The 23,931-nt window shown below is 39.9% G+C and overlaps 1 protein-coding gene across 2 annotated transcripts in view; it reads right to left on the bottom strand.

The window, feature by feature from the left end:
- The window catches only part of FTO (FTO alpha-ketoglutarate dependent dioxygenase), a 335,884-nt gene that overhangs the window by 135,722 nt on the left and 176,231 nt on the right, over positions 1 to 23,931 (bottom strand). The window contains exon 9 of one of the 2 annotated variants that reach the window (XM_044987018.1): positions 8,946 to 9,013. The exons of the other annotated variant lie outside the window; for it this stretch is intronic. Coding sequence (XP_044842953.1) covers positions 8,989 to 9,013 — 25 coding nt within the window. The 3' untranslated portion in view covers positions 8,946 to 8,988. Of the gene's footprint in view, positions 1 to 8,945; positions 9,014 to 23,931 lie in introns of those variants that run through there. 2 annotated transcript variants of the gene reach the window in all.

Here is a 23,931-nt window from a genome sequence, read left to right on the forward strand (position 1 = left end):
GGGGGGGTGGGCGTGCATGCTGGAGAGATGTTAAGGGGGTGGGGCTGGGCCCGTGCCTGCATGCGAATGAGTGAGAGAGACTCACTCTGTCCCTCTCTTTCGCTTGCTGTTGCTGCATGCCGGGCTTGGAGGCGTAAGGTGTGTGAAGCAGGCTCTGTCCCTGAGATAGAGAAGAAATGTAACAACTACTATGTAAGGCAGGCTACTATTGTTCTCATTGTTAGTCAATTAAGGCTCCTTTACCTTGCCAGAGTGGTGTAAAGGAGCCTTATTGTAAATGACAGTAACGGAATCCTCAGCTAGAAGATCTATGTGCTTTCTCGCTTTTATTCCTGTGCCAGAGAGGCACAGTGGGGTTAGATTACAGCTCCGGATCTATTTTACTTATCCATTTAAAAAAAATGCAGGACAATGATTAGCAAAACTGTATGACTTTCATGTGTGAAGTCTGAGCAATTTTAAAGCGACATTCTACTTTACAGAACACCAAACACCAAATAAAAGTAATGTAATTTATTTTGAAAGTCCAGGATTATAACTGGAATGCAAGGTATTGGTTACCACGTATTTGTAACTTAACTTTCATGTGTTTAGGAAATGCCGAACAGCTATTGTGATTTTTTTTCTGTATGGTAGTTTAAATAAATTACTAAAGGAAGTGAAACCAATCTGATTATATTGCATTATTTTGACAAATAAAATATGCAGAATTTTGCATTTTTTGGCGCAGAATTCCCCCAGGAGTAACAGCACACAAGATGCAGTGATGACCAGCAGTTAATAGGACTCATGAATCATAAATAGGAAGCGAAGAGTTAAGAGACCAATCACTTTGTAACAGGGTGGCAGATTCATGGACCCTCCATGGGGATGCAGCACTCTTTTCTTGAACCTTGCCTAGAGATGCAGAGATACTGAGTTAGTCAGAAGTTTGAATAGATATATGCAATAAGCACTAAAGTAAGAGTATTAAAGGAGTTGCAGGCTCTTGCAGAGGGAACTAAAGATGGGCATGAACTACAGGAATAGCTACATTTGGGGAGAAAGCTTAGACTGATACTTTTTTTTGTTTTTAGGACTTAAAATTGAGGACATATAAATTTGGACTTCACTCAATGTGTGTAACCTCTTATCAAAGGCATGGTTGAAACTCTACCTACTTACACACTTCTACTGGTAAATGACAAATTATTTTTAATACACATTTTAAATGTAAAGGTCTTGTATTGAATATAGATCAGCATTGTAACTGCAATATTTCCTTTAAAAGTTATTTCACGTTCAATTGCTTTTGTGATATTGATTTTAAAGTAGTACAACAAGCAGTATTTTGTTTAAGGTAAAGTTGCATTTTTCTGCAGTAGAAAAATAGGACTATAGAAAAAAAGTTCCGGCTATTTCCAAAAGAAGCTGCATAAGAACTTTGTCAGTTGCGTGTTTCCAAGGAAAAAATAGCACTTTGTCTGCTATTCGTTTGCAGATTCCAGCAATTCACTTCCAGTAGATTTATGTGCAAAAGGCCTAAACACATAAAGAATGTTTTTCCATGTACTGTTGTGCTCACTTGAAATAGCATGAACAGTGTTGACAAAGACATATACAGGTGAGACAAATGGGACTATCAACTAAGACTTAGAATGGAGGAAGAGTGACTACATTAGAAGCAGAGACGCGAAGGTTTCTAATACAACAAGGCTTGTTTTACTTCACACCTGTACACAGATGTGCTACCAGCCATACACAGAAGATGGAAGTCAACAGCAGGTGATGTCAAATCATTTGGACATAAGGGGTAATTGGTCATGTGGCATCATTAAGAATGCTATTTGCCATTTTCTATTTTATTCAATGTACACAGAATGGGTCTTGGTATCAATATTTCCAAATAACAGAGTATCATCAGTGTTCTTTTCATACAAAACTAGCTCTTGCTCAATAGAACCTACACGCTTGACCTTGCTCTGGAGGAATGCTTTAACAATAATGTCAGCTGATTCATCAGAATATTGCATTTTCAGTGCTTAATGCTCGTTTCCTCTTAGAAAGAAATGGGAAACCTGAGAAATGTTCCACCGCAATTGTGATAAAAGTTTGACAGCCCAATAGCCCCAACGAGTTGAAGTTATTACCAGCACAGGGATCTGCCTCAGCATGAAACAGCTTGTCCTTGATGGCACATGACACTTGGGTACAAGTACTGAAAAGAAACCTGATGAGGTTCAACAAGGACAAGTGCAGAGTCCTGCACTTAGGACGGAAGAATCCCATTCACTGTTACAGACTAGGGACCGAGTGGCTAGGCAGCAGTTCTGCAGAAAAGGACCTAAGGGTTACAGTGGACGAGAAGCTGGATATGAGTCAACAGTGTGCCCTTGTTGCCAAGAAGGCTAACTGCATTTTGGGCTGTATAATTAGGGGCATTGCAAGCAGATCGAGGGATGTGATCATTCCCCTCTATTCGACATTGGTAAGGACTCATCTGGAGTACTGTGTCCACTTTTGGGCCCCACACTACAAGAAGGATGTGGAAAAATTGGAAAGAGTCCAGCGGAGGGCAACAAAAATGATTAGGGGGCTGGAGCACATGACTTATGAGGAGAGGCTGAGGGAACTGGGATTGTTTAGTCTGCGGAAGAGAAGAATGAGGGGGGATTAGATAGCTGCTTTCAACTACCTGAAAGGGGGTTCCAAAGAGGATGGATCTAAACTGTTCTCAGTGGTAGCAGATGACAGAACAAGGAGTAATGGTCTCAAGTTGCAGTGGGGGAGGTTTAAGTTGGATATTAGGAAAAACTTTTTCACTCAGAGAGTGGTGAAGCACTGGAATGGGTTACCTAGGGAGGTGGTGGAATCTCCTTCCTTAGAGGTTTTTAAGGTCAGGCTTGACAAAGCCCTGGCTGGGATGATTTAGTTGGGAATTGGTCCTGCTTTGAGCAGGGGGTTGGACTAGATGACCTCCTGAGGTCACTTCCAACCCTGATATTCTATGATTCTATGATTCTAATATCACACTAGAATTTCAACCTTTCCTTGCTGGGTTGAGGACCCCATGATATAGGGCCCCCCTGTGGCTGCAGCTTTGGATATGGTGCAGGGGGAGCATATGGTATATTATGTTAAGGATGCTGACCTAGGAAATATTAATGCTCAGCACCTTGAAGCTACTATGCAACTTGCAGGATCAAATCCAAAGCAAAAAATGTAAAAAATAAGGCTAGAGACCCCAACGGTCAAACAGTCTGAGATATAATGAATATAAACCAAGAATACACACAATTCTTTTCTCTAGGAAGGACTCAACTTTTAATCAAGACAGATGGAAAGATCCCATTAAAGGAAATGCATATTCTCAAACTACCTCCCAATCTTTATTATGGAGATGTCTCCTGACATACAGGAACTCAGCTTTCTTCATCTGAATCACTTTTGGTACAAGTTATACATAGAGTACTATGTAAAGATTAGTTACTGTATGTTAACAGTCTCAAGTTTTACTTGTAGAGGTTTTTCTTACTTGCTTCCTTCTACTGTCCCAATAAAATCATGCCAAGTGAAATGAAACAAGTGGCCTTTCAACTAGACTCTCTGTCTTACCTAATGTCACAAAATTCAACACAAATGCCTAGAGGCTCATACCTTTGTGTATCATAAATTACATTTTAAGTGATTGCCTAATGATAATATAACAAGCAAAAGGCCATAAAGCTTATGCTTCCCTCTTGCAGCATGGTATGGACGACTGATTAGAGCTAGGTATTTCATGGACATCTAGATATTTCATGGACATTCATGGGTTCCAGCCTGACACATTATAGAGACAGATCTAAGCTATAACATTCAGATTTGCATCTGAATCTCTCAAAGGTACGGGCCGTGGGAGGAAGCTTTAGGCTTTGTTGTCTGGTTCAGACTCCTCTCTACAAAGAAATAAACAAAAAAGCCATGTGAGTCTAGGTGTAATACTACTTGGCACCTGCACTTTCAATCTTCAAAGCACTATATAAATATTAAGGGACAAACCCTTTAGCCCAAATAACAGCCATGGATGGCCCTGAACACTGCAGTGCTAATGAAGTTCCCCTGTGCTGTGGAACACTGGATGCCAGAAGCCTGTGTATGTCTGGGTCCACCATTTTCTGCTTTGTATCGAGCAGAGGTGTGCGGAGATTGCTCCATGTAAGTATGGAGGCAGATCTTGTGCTGGAGATGAACACAGCAAATGGACCCATGAGTTCATGGCTCCTCTGGCTAACTCCCTGGGACAATGGAGACCAGTAGCTTCAGGAGCTACTGTAGCTGTGAGGCTTCATTAGAAGCAATGGAGATGAGGGTTTCCTTCACTCCATGGAGTAATCCTGTGCAGGGCCGGCTTTAGGCCAATTCCACCAATTCCCCCGAATCGGGCCCCGCACCTAAGAGGGCCCCGCGCCCAGTGGCAGGGCTGCCGGGGAGGTAGGGGGCAAGTGGCCGAGAATCCTTTCCCTGGCTAGAGGCTCCTTTTTAATTTTTACTCACCCCGCGGCGCTCCAGGTCTTCGGCGGCCCTTCGGCGGCGGCGAAGACTAGGAGCACCACCCGATGAGTACAAGCCCCATGTGTTTTTTTTATGTTTTTTTTTTAGTCATCCCTGCTGGGGCCCCGTCGAAACTGTTTGAATCGGGCCCCGCACTTCTTAAAGCCGGCCCTGATCCTGTGCATAGCCCATTTATTATTTTATCAAAAGCTATGCACAGGGCTAAATCTTATTCCCTAGCTAGTTAAGGTTATGTTAACTAGTTATGTTACCATGCAAACAGGCCAAGCTGGAAGCCTCTTGTCAATCTCTCTTGTTCAAAGAGCTGCAAGAAAAGACTCGGGAGGAATTGCCTCACTTTTTAGAGAGGGAGGAAGTTAAGGGAAGCATTTGAGAGGTGGAGTGGTAGTAATCTTTTGCGGCTCTAAGAGACCTCCACACCCAGCAAGAAGAATCACCCTGAATTCACTGAACCAAAAACACCATTCAAATTAGGAGATGGAAAAAATTGCAAGTCATTTTTAATGTTTGCCCCTTCAAACAGAACTGAATTCCACTGTGTAATTCCAACCCTCTTTTAATTTTATCATGGATGGCATGTAATTCTTTTGATGTGCTGTTTAAGAATGTATTACATTTGCATTCAAAATATTTGTTTTAAATCAACACTTGATAAAACTACAAAGGCAAAATTTATCTTTATTACTAGCAGCATTGAGATTTAAAAATGGCATTCCTCTTAGATGAAGGAAATACATCATCCTACTACAGTATTTGGTTAGTACAATCCTTGATCCTGGATCTGAGCATACACTGAGTGTGCTTTTCAAGAATGCACAAGATGAATGCTGTATTCACCCAGCACCCATAAATCAACTTGAAGAATTTAATACCTGTTGCAATTTTCTCCAATTTATTATATGAAATAATAGCATGAGAAGTAATTACAATAAAGAAAAAAGTTCAGGTGCTACAGCATTAGTTCAACATCTAGGATCAAGTGTCAGTGCAGATTAACAAATTTCATTCATTTTATCTCCAGTACTGGAGACACGCTGCTACTAGCTTTAATAGTCAGGAATGTCTGTTAGTTAAATGACTTTGTAAAGGCAGTCAAGTGAGGGCAGACAGCGACAGTTTAATTAGGCAGCTTGCTATAACTCTATCTGGGAGCTGTAGGCACAGGACTAGGAACAAGTGTAAAACTGCACTCAATAGTGAGTAGCAACAACAACAAAAAAAGAAGACACTTTTGATGGTAGGGTCTCTCATTTACTCTGGCGTCAGGTTGGCTACAGGTGAACAGGAGCAATGTAACCGCTGAAGCAGAAGAAAGGTGAGGTTAAGAGAGCAATCATTTATCTTGTATTGATTTCTGGACACTGTGTCCTAGATACATTCCAAGATAGAATGACAGCTTTCTGCTTTGTGTCTGTAAGAGAAGAAAATGACTAGTACCAGGACCCTTTGTTTTCCTATCATATTTCCTTTTAGAAACATACCACACTTAGATTTTTTCAGACAGGGAAATCCAAACAAGTTTATCACAGAAAAGGAGGGTTAGGGGGTGGTTAATCAGCCATTTGTCTTTGCTGCTCTGTAACTTTAAGTCAAGGGGTCAAAACCAAGCACAATTGGACCATTTGGTTTTATCTCAGGTAACCCCGCATCTCTGGTAATTAAACCCATTCCATTCGGTCAGAGTTCCTGTCAGTCATATTCAATGTCTGTCATTACTGAGAAATGTTTCATGACATATTACACTGACAGAACCACCACTGCAAGACTGGCAAGATTCCCCTGGCACCAGAGGTAGGAGACAATGGAAGCTTCTTTCAGATCAGTGATGTTTAACGTTTTATGTGCCGATATTGTGACAGTAAGCGCAATACAATGAAAGCCTAGTAAATGGAAGAGTAAAACAAAACTATACTTTATCTACTTCAGAGACTACCAGGTAATATCCAAAATAAAAAACTGGCAGCTCCGAGGCCATTTGTACAAAAACACTACGTCTTTACAAAAAGGTACACACACACGCACACGCTCGCTCTCTCTTAAAATGTGCCAATATGCGAGAATCATTTCATTTCTGGCAAGATGGGCCATGCCTTTTTCACTCATTTGTTAATCACAGCAATCAAATTCTCTTCTTTCTTTCATAGATTACAAGCCTATAAACTACAAAGAGCAAGTGGGCAGCAGAATTTGGGTGTTTAAAGAGAATAATCTTACCATATGTAAAAGACAAAGTCTAACACCTTAGCTTTTGAAGTAATTGTTGCCTGTGCTGTACTCCCTATACAGGAGAGAGACCATGTTTCTGAGAACATAAGAATGGCCATACTGGGTCAGACCAAAGGTCCATCTAGCCCAGTATCCTGTCTTCTGACAGTGGCCAATGCCAGGTGCCCCAGAGGGAATGAACAGAACAGGTCATCATCAAGTGATCCATCCCGTTGCCCATTCCCAGCTTCTGGTAAACAGAGGCTAGGGACACCATCCCCGCCCATGCTGGCTAATGCCATTGATAGACCTATCCTCCATGAACTTATCTAGTTCTTTTTTGAACCTTTTATAGTCTTGGCCTTCACAACATCCTCTGGCAAGGAGTTCTACAGGTTGACTGTGCATTGTGTGAAGAAATACTTCCTGTTGTTTAAAACCTACTGTCTATTAATTTCATTTGGTGACCCCTAGTTCTTGTGTTATGAGAAAGAGTAAATAACACTCCCTTATTTATTTTCTCCACACCAGTCATGATTTTATAGACCTCTATAATATCCCCCCTTAGTCATCTCTTTTCCAAGCTGAAAAGTGCCAATTTTATTAATCTCTCCTCATATGGAAGCAGTTCCATACCCCCAATCATTTTTGTTGTCCTTTTCTGAACCTTTTACAATTCCAATATATCTTTTTTGAGATGGAGTGACCACATCTTCATGCAGTATTTAAGATGTGGGCCTACCAATGATTTATATAGAAGCAATATGATATTTTCTGTCTTGTTATTTATCCTTTTCTTAATGATTCCCAACATTCTGTTCACTTTTTTTATGGCGGATGCGCATTGAGTGGGTGTTTTCAGAGAACTATCCACAATGACTCCAAGATCTCTTTCTTGAGTTGTAACAGCTAATTTAGATCCCATCATTGTATATGTATAGTTGGGATTATGTTTTCCAATGTGCATTACTTTGAATTTATCAACATTGAATTTCACCTGCCATTTTGTTGCCCAGTCACCCAGTTTTATGAGATCCCTTTGTAGCTCTTTGCAATCTGCTTTTGACTTAACTGTCTTGAATAGAACACTGAAATCAGCTTCCTAATTTTCAGAGTTGTCACACTGGGAAACTTTAGAAGAGACACCGTATTCCGTTATTCCTCAGAGGTATCACTATGCTTTCTCAGGGTCTTCTCACTTTCATTGGAAGGAACATAATTTATCATCACAGACCATGCATTTTTTTCCTCTGTAAAAGTGCTTGTGCCTCAGTCTAGTACAGGCCAATAGTGATGCAAGTAATTTTATTTAATATTTTATTGTGATTTAGGTAGGCTTAGTACATTTAATTATTTCCTGTAAAGTGTATGGGGGTGAGATCTTCAACCCATTTGACTAAAGCTTTAAAAGCCATTGGTGAGAAAATAACTACACCATGTTTAAAATTCCATATAAATATATTAACTTTTCTTACCACTAAAATAGTTACTAGATTCCCATTGGTTGTTTTGCTGGGCACCAAAGCAAAAAGAAAAACCTGTAATCAGCAGAAGTATCTGAGTGAGGGGCATAAAGTCATCTGGGATTAGTAAATCATTAAGATTTGACAGTAATCTTCTTAAATATAAACATTTTATAGCATTTACATTATCCTTTATGGCTTCTAAGCCTATGTTGTATTTCTAGTTTGATAATAATTTGTGTTGTACTGTGAAGTACAGAGCCACACATTGCTTTTAAACAGATTTAGGAACTGCAATTTGCAGCAATAAAAACACAGTTTTGATATTCAGTAAGAAATACAGTATATGGTAAAGAATAGCACAATAATATAGTCATTACCAAATCTAGCACAATAACCATTAAATAATGCAGGATAACATAGCTCCTATAACTAATGTACTACATCTATACTTGAAAGAGCTTTCTAGAATGATGTGTCATCTGAAGAGTCCAAAATTCTGTTCATATGCCCACTCTTTTCTACTAGCCATTCCCCTGCACTGAATGGTTTTATATTTCAGACAGTCAGCAGTGTTCAAGATCCCAAAGTCATATGGCCAAACACTCAAAATTAATGATATTCAGGAGAAGCCTAGCAGGGGAAAATGTGTTGTAACAATTTTTCTAATGCTGAAATACCACATCACCAAATGTTCCTGTCAAAGCATGGTTTAATTACCTTGGCACCCATGCCACTTATAATCACCTGTCATTAGCAACAATGCTTGCATCTGTTTACACGTCTGTCAGAAACACCAGCCCAGCTGAAGTCTAAGAAAAAAGACAAGTTTTACTAGGACATGACCCAGATGTGAAAAGGTCATCTTAAGGTTATCTATCCCCAGAGTGAAATGTGCAGATCATCAAAAAGGTAGCAGTGTTCAGTGGACATTTTTAACAGATGTTTTTTTTAGGAAGCACACAGATATTTGTTATTATTTCCCTAGTTTATAATCCACTCAATTTTTTTAATATAAAAAGGCTTGATGTTATCAAAGCAATAATTTTGTTATTTCAAAACTTTATTCTTTTCAACATTGTTCTGGGTTTTGGGGTTTGTTTTTTGGTGGAATATCTTCCAAATTTAGCTTCCTTTTACCCAGGGTGATAATAATTTGCTGAACTCTTCTCCATTAAATTGTTCATTTATTGATTACCTGTTTCCTTGAAGGCAACCAAGACTCCAGCTTCTAGAGTAAATACCTTTCTAATTGAAACAGGCTTTATAGCATATAGTTCCTTTAATAACACAGTAAAGCAAAGATGTCAAGTGGCCATTTCTAAATTGTTAAGAATCTATTGGCAATAATATTGTAAAAACTTCAGATTTTGCCATACTGCAGCTAAAATCCAATTCCATAAAACCAATTCTTCATACTGCTGCTGAAAATTCACATCTCTGGCAGGCTGCCTCTTCAAATGTCAATGGACTAGTCCAAAAGTGATGTCCTGCTAATTCTGGTTTGGATTTCTCCCACATAGGGAGGACAAAATCTTTCATTTGAGGCAAACTTACTTTATTCACTGTGTCTCTACAGATGGCAAAGTGAACTTTGTAGATTTTTATGGTACTAAGAAACAGTATTACTTTGGTCCTAGAAATCCATCTCAGTAATGAGATTTTGGATCCAGTGAAGTTCTTTATAAGCAGCAGAAATAGGTAAAATAGATAATGTGATATCTTTTCTTGCACTAACATATGACTCCTAATCATACCCAAAGGTATAATTCTTCAGCAGAGACATTGTAGTAGTTTTTAGGATCTCTCTCTCTCTCTCTCTCTCTCTCTCCTCTATGAAGTAATATAATTAGTTTGTATTTTGATATGTATGTTCATTAGGTATTACAGGTTGTTTATCTATTTCAATACATAACTTACCATTATGAAGTTTTTCACATGCTGGCAGGGTCTCCTTCTTACCCCTACATTCCTATGCATGACACTTCCTCTGAACAAAGCTCTTCATAGTTGAAATGCATTTGGCTTATTGACTTATGCCATCTTCTTATAGATATATCAGAGTTACTAACCTGCTATACTATCCTTCTTGTTACAACAACTATTTTTATCAAAATATATTATTGTACTATATCTCATTTCTCTCATATATAAAAACCATAACACTGTCAATCCCCTTCCCCTTTCCACCCCAAAAAGTATGTGTATTTTTAGCTACATGGGTTTCCCAAGTTGGCTTCTATGAAAGTCTTTATATATCATAACACCGTTCATTCAAAGAAGTATTTTAACAAAGGTAGAATAAGTATTTTAACTACATTTACGTGGGAAAATTTGAGATAGAGAAATTAAATCCTAGTTCTACACCCCAAAGTTACTCAGAACTGACCCCCTGCAGACTCTGAATTATGTTTCGGCAAACCTTGCTTACTAGGAGGAAGTAAGAGGTCATACTTTCCATCAATACAGCATGTATTTAACAGATGTGTGTGTGAACGTACATGCATGCACAGTGGGTGGGGTAGGGAGTTATTCAAATTGAGTAACCTGACTAAGCCAAGACAGAACTCATTTCAGTATTTTTCATGAAGTTTTTAAATTAAGGTCTTGAAAACAAAATGTATTTCCTTTTTTTTTTTTTGGCTGCTTGAGTGGTAGTGAACAATGAAGCATTTGGGTCAGAATCTCTCTACTGTGTAACTCTGGAACAAGCACATCTGTAGTACACAGAAACAAATTTAGGACTCAATCTTGCAAACACTTACTGTCTGCTGTAGTACTTACTACCATTACTACTCACAATAGACAGCACTACAGCCAGTAGTCAATGTTTGGAAGGAATGGTCCTTTAAAATATGCCTGTATTCTTGCTGCGAATGGCCCACCTACACACATATTTTTCCCTTTCTCTACACCGGTATGTATGTAGCACAATGCACAGTTGTCATTGCTGTCTTTGTGGGTACATGACTGTGTATAGACCATCACATGAACCTTATTATGAGACCTCATCTTTGTGTCACAACTGCCTGCATAGAAGTGCCATTGAAAGGAGTCAGAATGTAATTCAATAGAAGCTGTGCACTTCAATCTAGGCCAGAATTTTCCCCTTAATAAATTGTCATAACTCACTGTTAATTGCAAAGATTTGAGTGTTGTAATAGGTTGAAGTTCTTACCTGGAGGATTGGGAGAACTCAATGTGCATATTCATTCTGGACTGAAAAAAAACCTTGGAAACTGACTCTTTATTTGGCAAAGTTTATTGTATGAAGATTTCTACATCTCTAGATTTTTATCAAACAGAAGTTTGCAATTGTTATAGAAACATGTGGCAACATTTGATGGTAAATTTTAATGCATTTTCTACTCCTGTAACACACCTGAAAGGAAGCCAAGAGCTCTTTTTCCTTTACATTATAGTGAAACCCAAACTAGTCTGAATGACTATAAATGGTTACTGTTTGCCTTGGCTCCTACCTGTATCAGATTCAGACTAAGGAATCTTAGGGAAGAAATTACATGGGATAAAATGGATATTTCTAAATTACAAGCCTGCAATTCCAGTTGCTCAGTATATTAGTTTTCTGTCTCACCAAAGAATTCCGTAGAGAAAATTGTGGGATCTGACAACAAAGGATCAAAAACATTTACTTTCATGAGCCAAATGCTTCTTGTTTAGATTATAATGGAGATAGAAAATACAGATCAAGATCAGTTATATTTTATTAATGAATTTAACAATGGTAGGTTACCAATGGTGTGATGCTTGATTTTAGTCTCTGCTTTAAAGTTTACATAATTACATTGAAACCAGTCTCACACACTTTTTGTTTTTTTAAGCCTTTAGATTCTGTAAATTTCTTTTCTTTCTTTCTTTTTTTTTTTTAGTTATAATATTAAAAACTGAGGGGGAAACAGGCATTGTCCCTACCATAACTGTTCAGTGGGAGAGGACTTCAGTCTCCAGGATTGCCAACCCACCTTCCTTCACGAGCACTAAAAATTGTTTGCATTGCTACCCTGGTAGATATTAAGGGCACAAAAGTGGACTGTCACATGCTGTTGCAAATGGCTAAGTGGTCTTAAGGCATCCCCTTATTCCTCTGCATGAGCTACCCATGTCTAATAGCAGTGCTGGGAGGAGAGCAACATATGCAGGGCTCATACTCCCCACACTTCCAAGCAAATGGATGAAAGAGGGTGGGCATGGGCAGAACCTGGACTTCACACCTCTAAAGTGCCAATTAGCACAGCATAGAGGAGGAAATAATCTGTGGGAGGTATAAAAAGCAGATTACTTTCCCTCTGGTGCAAGGGGATAACTAGGAACTAGATTGTGATCCCTAGACTTCAAACATGTGCTGCCTTCTTACATCAGGGCTTATGGCAAAGCCACAACTGAGCTCTAACTAGGCAAATTCATTTTTAAGAGATACACCCCAGATCAGTAACCAGTGAGTTAAAGGGAAATTGATTGCACCTGGTTCACAAAGAGCCAGGCCTAATTTTCAAGCATCATAGCCAGGGGCGGCTCTATGTATTTGGCTGCCCCAAGCCCGGCAGTCAGTGGCGTGCCTCCGGGAGGTCCGCTGGTAATGCAGATTCGGCGGCATGCCTGCGGGAGGTCCGCTGGTAATGCAGATTCGGCGGCGCGCCTGCGGGAGGTCCGCTGGTCCCATGCCTTTGGTGTACCCGCCGCCAAATTTCCTCTGAAACTGTGGGACTGGCAGACCATGCGCAGGCGTGCCACCGAAGGCTGCCTGACTGCTGCCCTCACGGCGACCGGCAGGCTGCCCCACACGGCTTGCCGCCCCAGGCATGTGCTTGGTGCGCTGGTGCCTGGAGCCGCCCCAATCACAGCTCCTGTAATGCTCAGCACCTCTGAATATCAGGCCATTGGGCCTAACTTTTGAGCTTATAAGTGCAGGATGTATCCTTCTGCTTCTGGGGTAGTACTACAGAAAGCCAAATCTCCCCCTCCCCCCCGTGCATGTTTTTCCTGTGTAGCAGCCAAGAGTTGGAACGTTTTTTTCTCTTGAAGAGGAGTGGTGCATCTGTGCAGAAGCTGTGTGTCTCCACATACAACACAGTACAGCCCCCAACCTCAAGGAGCCACAGGCTCATGGTATCCATGACTGCTGTTGTCCTCTTATTACTCATAAGTGACAGGGCAGGATTCACTGTGGAATGGCAGAACCAAAGTAAATTAATGTTCAACAGAGTAGTTGGCAACCCAATTCCATATCATCTCTTACTCTACTACTTCCCATACAGGACTGCTCTCCCCATACAGAACCCACACAAGATTAGGGGAAAAGAAAAATTGTCTTGCCTAAACTCCTGGGGTCAGGCACCATTCTCTATTTTTCTAAAGCATCACACTCTGCTGCCACTCAGCAAATAATCAATAACAACTTGAAACAAGCCAGCAGACCTTTCACTCCAAATTCCTAGGTTCTATTGTACCTTTTCATAACACAGGATGAGTTGGAATACAGGATAAGAATACAGTACAATATAAAGCCCCAGGTCTAACAATAGCGGATCTGATTCTCTTCTCACACTGGTATAACTCCACTGATTTCCACTGGGTAGTTTCCGATTTATACCAGTGTCAGTAGACAAATTAGCTAGTAAGTCTGTGACCCTATAATAGTAGCTGAAATAGCACAGAAGTGTCTTCAGCCTCAGTTTAACTAAGACCACAAGAGTTCACCAGATATTCACTAAAGATGAAAAGCTCCTAAAATCACTAATAAGAGGAAATGTTTCTATGACTTTTCCCTGAATAAAAATCATACTCCTATTCCTTATTCTTAATTGATGAAGATATTCTTCATGTAGCTATGACGCAGACTGCTGCAGCTTTCCCATTGTGCCTGCAGCACTGCCAACGCGAAGCAGTCAAAAATCATGAGCCAGGTTCCAAAAAATCATGGATACATAGCAAAATAAATCTGGGGTCTCTTTACTTGCCTTCTCTGCAGCCATGAGGGCTGGAAGCTTAACTTTTAAAAAAAATTGTAAGCTAAGATTTTCATGTGATCACATGACTCCGAAAATACCAAATTATGTGAGATGCATGATAAAACTGTGAGTGTTAGCATTACCAAGCCCAACAACATCCACATCCTCAACATCCCCTGCAATATGTGAGCACAGGCCCAACACTGTCCTTCTAACAATCCGGTGTGTTTAAATGCGATTTAGCTCTTATTAGATAAGGAGTGATATTGACCAATGATCTTCAAAGACCATAAAACTCATCCTACTTTCAGTAGGCCCAGGCTGAATGTGGTTTCGTTTATATAAAATTAGCACTTTATCTTTTCATTCCATTATTCAATACTCATTCAATGTGATACGTTATAAGAAATGTGTGTTGCCTGATCTATTGATTGTGTATTGATTACTTTCGAATTCCCAAATGACAAATTAGTAATCTGAGGTTTGGCAGGTTCCAGCTCCAAGATCAAGCCCGGAGTTATTAGAATTACAATTAAATTGGAAACCTCAATATACCTGGCTGCAACACTCACCCTTGGGAAAAAGCTTTTGACTTTGCAATAGTCTTATTAACACAATTAGTAAATACAGAAGTTCCAATCCAAACAAGAATGTAACCGTCATGCATTATTAACTTTATGTCCAGTGTCATACACATACTTTCCCAATTCCCGTGGAGACGAGTGGTGGTCCATTAGGGTTCTATCCTATCTCTGGCATGGCAAGCGATCCAATGGTCGAGTCTCAATGGTCTAAGTCAGTGGTTCTCAAACTCTTTTTTTGGCGGACCACTTGAAAATTGCTGAGGGTCTTGCCGGACCACTTAATGATCTTTCCAAATGTTATTTGTACCATTAGCTAACTGTTGTAAAGTGCTTTGGATAAAAGCGCTATATTAAAAAAACCCTTAATAATAAACGTTTTTTGTTCTACAAATAAAAGCACACAACTCATATTTTAATATCAGTAGTCTTACCTTTCTAATGTGATGGATGTGCCCTCTCTCCCCCGCTGTGGCACCCCTGAGCTGGGGCTGGAAAGGAGTGGAGTCTCTCCCTCTCTCCCCCACCACAGCAGCCTCCAAGCTGGGGCTGGGAAGGAGGGGGTCTCTCTCCCACACACCCCCACACCCTCCGCTGCAGCAGCCCCTGAGCTGGGGCTGGGAAGGAGCAGGGTCTCTCTCTCTGTCCCCCGCCATGGCAGCCCCCGAGCTGGGGCTCAGAAGAAGGGGGGTCTCTCCCTCTCTCCCCCACCACAGCAGCCACAGAGCTGAGGCTGGGAAGGAGGGCCGTCTCTCCCTGGCAGCCACAACCCTAGAACTGGGTAAAGTCTCCTCTTTCTCTGGCTGCTGAAGCCCTGCACGTCCCAAATTTCCCCTAACCCCTCTTCTCACCCCACTGCACCCTCCCACCTACCCCCTGTTCCCCCCAAGGCCACCACTTCACTTTTTACATGTGCGTCTTCTCCAGGTTCCAGGCACCTAATTAATGGAGCCATGCTTGCACTAATTAGGTGGGTGGCCCTTCATTCTCTTGTGTGCGGCTGCCCAGATGCGCACATTAGAGGGATCTATCCGCAGACCACCTGAATGGAGCTCATGGACCACTGTTGGTCCGTGGACCACAGTTTGAGAACCTCTGGTCTAGGCTGTAGTTAGCCCTATTACAGGATCTGACGCCTGTCATGAATATTCATAATGTTCAGCCTCCTTTGCCACTAATTAATTTCCTCTCCCTCATATTGTTGGGATGTCCTTATTCTATAGGTTTGCATATTAATTATCTAAACTTTATTAGCATATACATCTATTGGTTACTATACCAATCCTGCTGTTAAGCATCCACTGATGTTCCTCTCCTACAATACTGAAACTGGCATCAACTAACTTTTTGCAGGTACCTATCAGCACTTTATACAAAATTTCAGCAGAACTGTTTATTGCAAAATTATACCTTATACCAATTTATAACGTAGGGGTACTGATGGTCAGCTTATTTATGCTAAGACTTATAGCCCCAACTTCCTTATGCTAAGTGTTTATACTAACGTCTTACAGGTTTGGGCCTGGAGGCTTCTTACATTACTGCCTTACACATATATCTTATCTTGTTACTTAAAAGCTAACTTTAAACTAGCAAATTAACCCATAAGCTAAGTCCTAGGCTACATGTGTAAGGAGTAAAGCATTTTCCAAACCACGATTTAAAGTGAGCCAAAACGATCTAAAGTTGAAGGAACTTCCTCCCATGAGATGCATTCAACCTCAGAGAAAGCAACCTGTGTTACTTGTATATGCTTGTTATTTTCATTGTCCCAGAGTTGGATTAATGATTACGAATAACTGTGTCCTTAAGAAGAAAGTTCTCAGATATTATGAAACAGGATTTGGGGACCAGGACATTTTTAGCCACTTAACATAAGTTAGTTCTATTCATTTCTTATTTAAATACTCTCATAATGAACCCCAGAGCTGCAGCATCCTAAATAAGATATATTATATATTAGCAAAGATAAATGACTTATGAAAGCTAAATTAACATATCTATAGCAAATATATTACCATTGTATAATACGGGACATAAAGGTTAGCATGTGCATCATTAGCTTTGCTATAATAAATGATGCACTGAATGTGATGTATAATACAGTAAAGAAAACACAGCTGTTTGTTTCTGTAGAGAAGTGCATAGGTGCACTGCACCTGAGAGTGCAAACACTTAATAACCCCTCAACAGTGAGGCTGTGGTGCTTATAACAGCTATTGCTGATAACCATTATCTATGGATAATTAACCATGTCAGGACACCGAGGTCCTTACATGAGGTACTCATAATTCCCCACTAAGGGAGAGACAGTATAAAATTATTATAATATATTACTAATATTTAACAATAAGACCATATCATTTGTGTTTTATTAATGGAAGCTGTATGTTATGGCTGGGTTTAAATTATTATTGGTTTCTCTCTCTGCATTTTACACAGTGTTTTACAAAACCTCTCTCTTTACTGCTAAACAAAGTGACAAGCCAAAATCAAGCACGCTATGTAAAGAGAACACATTTTCATTTGTTAATACATTATTCATGTTCATGCACATTTTTTATATATTATTAACACATTTGTCTAGCATTTGCTTTTTGAAAAGCAAACTTAGAGAAAGGGGAAAAAGTAATTAAAAAAAAAACTTCCTTTTCACTCCCCACAAACAATGCAAATGAACATATTTTGAACTCTGAAAGCCCTCATATTTTTATTCCAAGCATTTTGTTCATTTTTAAAATCAGCCAATAAAAGAAAATATTTTAATCACTCAATAAAAAGGCTTTTTGACATGTGAAGACAAAAGCCTCAGGACATTTATTAAGAGACTTCCTACTGTGCTGGGCTTTGTTGTATCTCATAATTAAAATCACACCTGAGCAGGACCATCTGTGAGAGTGTATTAAGTTTCTTATAAAACATGAAAATTCTTTTCTTTTTTCATGCAAACGCCAATAAATCTTGTACATACTTTTGTGTGAAACAGAAAATAACATGCTTAAATAAAGCTAAGGCTTTTACTTAAAAAGCAAGCCAATTAAAAATTAAAGGTGGATTCTATTTTAAGATTCATAACTGATGGCGCCTAATGACACTTAAGCGTATTTAAATCACAATTTGTAATTACAAAAAAATTTTTTAAAAAAGAATACTAATCTTTTTCTTCATAATGTTTCTGACAATTTGTGGTTTTCTTAAAGTTTCCTTTTATCAGATGAAGAGAAAAAAATTAATATTAATTAATATTTTTCATTTCAATGATAGCTGAGGGCACTCAGCAAGGGGTGATCAGCATCTTTCAGGATCAACCTCTACATTGGTGGAAACAATTATGTTACGATTATAAAAGTGTTTAAAACTTTGAGTCATTAATTTAAATTTTGAGAGCAAATCATGATGTATTTCATAAACAAAGACAGGATATTATAAAAAGTGCAACAGTAGATACAGAGCAGGATTCTATATAGAAATAGTCAATGAAAAAGCAGATCTCTAAATGTAATCCCAGTCCGTGAAGCATATAGGTGCCTGTGCAGCAATGTACTTTAAGAACATGTTTTTAAAGCAGTTCTCAAACTTCATTGCACCACGACCCCCTTCTGACAACAAAAATTACTACACAACCCCATGAGGGGGGATAAAAGCCTGAGCCCTGCTGCCCTGGCTGGGAGGGAGGGAGGGGGGGGGGCAAAGCCAAAGCCCCCCCAAGGCAGGGGGCCTGTAACCTGACACCCACCGCCCAAGGGCTGAAGCCGAAGCCTGAGCCCTGCTACCCAGGTGGTGGGGCTCGGGGTTTGGCTTCAGCCCTGGGCCCCAGAAAGCCTAACACCAGTCTTGGTGACCCCATTAAAACAGGGTCATGACCCACTTTGGGGTCCCGACCCACAGTTTGAGAACGGCTGGCTTAGATCCCATTAACTGAAAGTCCATTGACAGTGGGACCTAAGAACATGCTTAAGGTTAGGCACATGCTTAACATGCTTAGCTGAACTGGGGCCTTAAGCACATGTGTAACTTAAGAACATAAGTAGTACCACTGACTTTATTACAAGGTATGTTCCTTCAATAGGACCATTTATCAGCTTAAAGGCACTCATGTGCCTAAGTGCTTTGTTGGACTGTGGCCTAGGTGTGTAATGAAGTTCTTGTTTCTTGACCATATAACATGAATCATGCAAATACAATTACATGGAATGTATATGGTTTGAACAATCCTACTGAAGAAAAATTTTAAACTTCTGACTCAAGACCAATTGTAAAATGGCTCTCTTACAAGAGACCCATTTATCAGAAATTGGCCATGAAACACCGAAAAGGGGCTAAGTGAGACAAATTTATTTTTCATCTCACTGTAGTAAAGAAAAAAAAAGGTTTGGCAGTATTGGCAAACAAAAATAATCCCCAAATGTCTCCCATACTAGAGTCTGACGAAGGAAAAAGTACTATGATAAGAAGTTAATGGCAGGGACAAGAAATAACTATACAATTTGACCTGCATTGACAGACTTCTGTGTTCATTCAGAGCCTTGACAACTTCCAAATTCCACATATACATATAGGTACTCACATATGGATTAGAGTTTATGATTAATTCATGTCCCAAATAAGAAAACCCAAAGATAAAGAAACCATGTGATGTTTAATTTTAGGTGCTGGAAACAAACTAACACCACAGTGATCTTTTTTTTTTTTTTAAGAAGAATACTCAGGCTTTAATGTTTATTTGTGGCAATAATATAATAAAGCACATTTATGCATAGGCTCTTATGTGCTTCATGGGGTTACATTTAGAGATCTGCTTTCTCATCCAGAATTTCTATAAAGAATCCTGCTCTGTAGCTATTTGGAATTCATGTAACTGTTGCACTTTTTATAATACTGTTTTTCTTTTTGAAATACATTATGTTTTCCTCTCAAAACTTTGATTTAAGTGCTTTCAGTTTTTGTACATATTTGTTTTACAATTTTTTTTTTAATATTTACATATTTCTGTACCTGGTAGATTTCAACTGCACTGGGAAAATGCATACTTTCATATACATACTATTTCAAAAATGTCTTCCTTTATGCAAAGAAAAATGTCCGATCAGGTTTGTTTTACAAACTGCATATTCATAAATAAAAGCTTCGAACTCTAAATAAATTGCATTTTCCCAAAAGTGTTTTAACCTATTACTGACACTACCTTAAAAATTCGTTTTTTTCCTGAGGAGTTGACCCAACAGAATATAATGACTCCTTTGGTGCAGTTTTGTTCTATCATGTCAATCCAGCTGCATCCAGAAAAAAAACCAAAAACCCAACAGCCAAAACTAAAATTTCCAGTGATTTTTTTAAAACTCTTCAAGTGTGACAGCAGATTTCCATGGCAGCCACTTTTTACGCTCTCCTCTCCCCTCCCCTTTTTAAAGTAACTTTAATATGTTTTCCCAAATGACCTATGGCTTCATAATATCAGTAGTTCAATCACTTTCCAAGTTACAGTTTTTCTTTTGAAGTTGGCCTCAGGCTGTACAGTGCAGGGAAACAAAAGCACTTTATTCTGGTAAGGTTTTCTTTTTCAGTTGCATAAAACAAATTTTTTATATTTAAAAGAAATACTTCTGTGCTGATAGTTTTGCATGCCAAGTTCAGTCAGAAAAAACTTTTTCCAACCAAATCTCTCTCTCCTGAAACAGTATTAAAATGGAAGTCTGAGAGACCCTCATATTGACAGTTTGAAAGACATTTACTGAGGTCTTATTCTGGTCTTTGTTACACTAAGTTAAATCAATGGTAACTTTATTGAAGTCAGTGGAGTTACACTGATGTAAACCCGATGTATGTGAGAAAAGAATGAAGCCTCTAGGATTCATTAACTTTTTTTCATATAAATCAATTGAACCATGCAATCATAGAATTATAGAATATCAGGGTTGGAAGGGACCTCAGGAGGTCATCTAGTCCAACCCCCTGCTCAAAGCAGGACCAATCCCCAACTAAATCATCCCAGCCAGGGCTTTGTCAAGCCTGACCTTAAAAACCTCTAAGGAAAGAGATTCCACCACTTCCCTAGGTAACCAATGCCAGTGCTTCACCACCCTTTTAGTGAAAAAGTTTATCCTAATATCCAACCTAAACTTCCCCCACTGCAACTTGAGACCATTACTCCTTGTTCTGTCATCTGATACCACTGAGAACAGTCTAGCTCCATCCTCTTTGGATCCCCCTTTCAGGTAGTTGAAAGCAGCTATCAAATCCCCCCTCATTCTTCTCTTCTGCAGACTAAAAAATCCCAGTTCCCTCAGCCTCTCTTCATAAATCATGTGCTCCAGCCCCCTAATCATTTTTGTTGCCCTCTGCTGGACTCTTTCCAAATTTTCCACATCCTTCTTGCAGTGTGGGGCCCAAAACTGGACACAGTACTCCAGTTAAGGCCTCACCAATGCCGAATAGGGGGCAATGATCTCATCCCTTGATCTGCTGGCAATGCTCCTTCCCATACAGCCCAAAATGCCGTTAGCCTTCTTGGCATCCAGGCCACACTGTTAACTCATATCCAGCTTCTCGTCCACTGTAACCCTTAGGTCCTTTTCTGCAGAACTGCTGCCTAGCCACTTGGTCCCTAGTCAGTAGCAGTGCCTGGGATTCTTCCATCCTAAGTGCAGGACTCTGCGCTTGTCCTTGTTGAACCTCATCACATTTCTTTTGTCCCAATCCTCTAATTTGTCTAGTCAGGCATGTCTTGCCTTTGGTGAGTCCATGCTGACTGTTCCTGATTACTTTCCTCTCCTCTAAGTGCTTCAAAATCTGATCAGTCCCTCTGAAACTAGTACTGGACTCCATCAATCTTAAACATTACTCCTCTATCCCCAACCTTCTCTTCCTAAGAAAACTCATCCAAAAATTAGTGACAACCATACTTTAACAACTGCTAATCAATGCAGACACCTAAATCCTTCTCAACCAGAATGCAGACTGAGCCACAACATTGGGACCATTTTGGTGACACTGATGGATGATCTCCTTACGGTTATGGTCAGAAGTCAAACTTCAGTTGAGAGACAAGGTGGATGAGGTAATATATTTTATTTAACCAACTTCAGTTGGTGAGAGAGAGAGAAGCTTTCAAGCCACAGAAAATGGTCCAATAAAAGCTATTATCTCACCCACATTGTCTCTCTGATATCCTGGGACTGACATGGCTACAACTACACTGCAAACTTTAGTTGGTCACACAAGATGTTACATATAGGAGCCCGGCAGGGTGGAGCAACGTAGCATTAAATAGTATACACCAAAAATAAATAAATCTTTCTCCCTTCCCTTTCCCTCCTCCCCCACCCCTGGGAGCAAAGAAAGGAGAAAGCAAGGGAGGAATTGTGTTTCTGAGGGTATGTCTACACTACCCGCTGGATTGGCAGGTAGTGATTGATCTATCAGGGATCGATGTATTACGTCTCGTCTAGATGCGATACATCGATCCCCGAACGCGCTCCCCGTTGACTCTGGAACTCCATCAGGGTGAGAGGCGGAAGCGGAGTCAACGGGGGAGCAGCGGCCATCAATCCCGCACCACGAGGATGCGAAGTAAGTCAATCTAAGATACGTCGACTTCAGCTACGCTATTCTCATAGCTGAAGTTGCATATCTTAGATCGATTTCCCTCTCTCCCCACCCCCAGTGTAGACCAGGCCTGAGGCACAATGCTTCTGGGGCAGGATGATACAGTTTGCATATCGTACCTGCGCAAGGCTATCCCTGAAGGCATTATCTAGCCCTGAATAACAAAGATAGATAAGATTCAATGTTCCGGTTCCTTAAAATGGTTGAAATTTAGGAGTCTATTCTCTTCTCAAGAGAAGAACCTGCCTCTGAGTATGTCTATACATACAACAGCACAGCTGTACAACTGATGCCACTGATACAACTGTGCCACTGCAGTTCACATGGTGAAGATGCTTTATGCCAATGAGGGGGAGAAAGAGAGAGCGAGACTTTCCCATTGGCATTAAAAAACCACCAATGCGAACAGCAGAAGCTCTGTCGGCGGCAGAAGCTCTCCCACTGACATAGTGCTGTGCACATGAGTGCTTACGTCGGTGTAACTTATATCACTCAGGGGGGTAGAATATTCACAACCCTGAGCAACATAAGTTTTGCCAACACAGGCTGTAGCATAGACATAGCCTAGGTGTCCCATATTTGGGGGGGGGGGGGAAATGGACCTCTAAATGTATCAAAGACACATTTCCTGGAATTTCCAGGGAAAAAAAGAAAGTGACAATGAATCTATGGTAGCACCTCACTAATGCTTTTCAATAATTTCTACATGCAGATGCCTCCTTTCCCCCACTTTGCAAAGGTTTAAAGGCAGAGTGCTTATAAACTAAGGTCTCACATACCAAAACTTCATTATTTTGAAAAGTTTGCTCTGGGACATTATACATTATCAAAAATCATTAAAATTGAATTAAAACAAATGAACAAACTGCATTTTGAGATGCATTGTCCTTGCTGATTTTTATTATTGTGCATTTTCTCCTGAAGTCAGTTCACAACATTTATTCATTCACAATGGCCCTGTGTATTTGAATCCGCAGCACCTCTGACTGTATGTGGAATTGCACAAGCACCAACTTTCAGTATTCATTCATCTGCCCTCCCAGCTGTAGGCAACAGGGGGAGACACTGGTGACTAAATATGGGATGCTTTTAATGGTATGAAAGTGCAGAGAAAACTGCACCACCAGAAAACCTGACTTGTAGTTAATAAAGACAAATCCTTAGGGGCACTCCCAAAGTTTGAAAGCTTTCAATACTAACTCATGATCCAGAATTTCAAAGGAAGAGCCATCAGCAACAAAAGGGCATTTACAGTAACTATACAAATATGCTTAATGAAAGTCTCATCTAGTTGTGAGCACTTTGTCATTTTTTTTTTGGAAGCCCCAAGGCTTTGCAATTCTTGTGAGAGAAAAATTAAACAAACACACACTTCATAAAAATAATCCCAATATAAAAACATGCTTATGTAATGCCAAACTTTCATACAAATTACTTAGCAATTAAATCTCACCTCATCAAATTATGTATGTGAAATAAAAAGGAACAGATGTGCTCCTCCAAACCAACCCCTTCCTACAAGTAAATTAACAATCATTTTACAACTCAGTGAGTTACTGGGTGTGTGCATATGGT

This window comes from Mauremys mutica, chromosome 14 (genome assembly GCF_020497125.1).
Source record: "Mauremys mutica isolate MM-2020 ecotype Southern chromosome 14, ASM2049712v1, whole genome shotgun sequence".
In the NCBI taxonomy this organism is placed as follows: Eukaryota; Metazoa; Chordata; order Testudines; family Geoemydidae; genus Mauremys; species Mauremys mutica.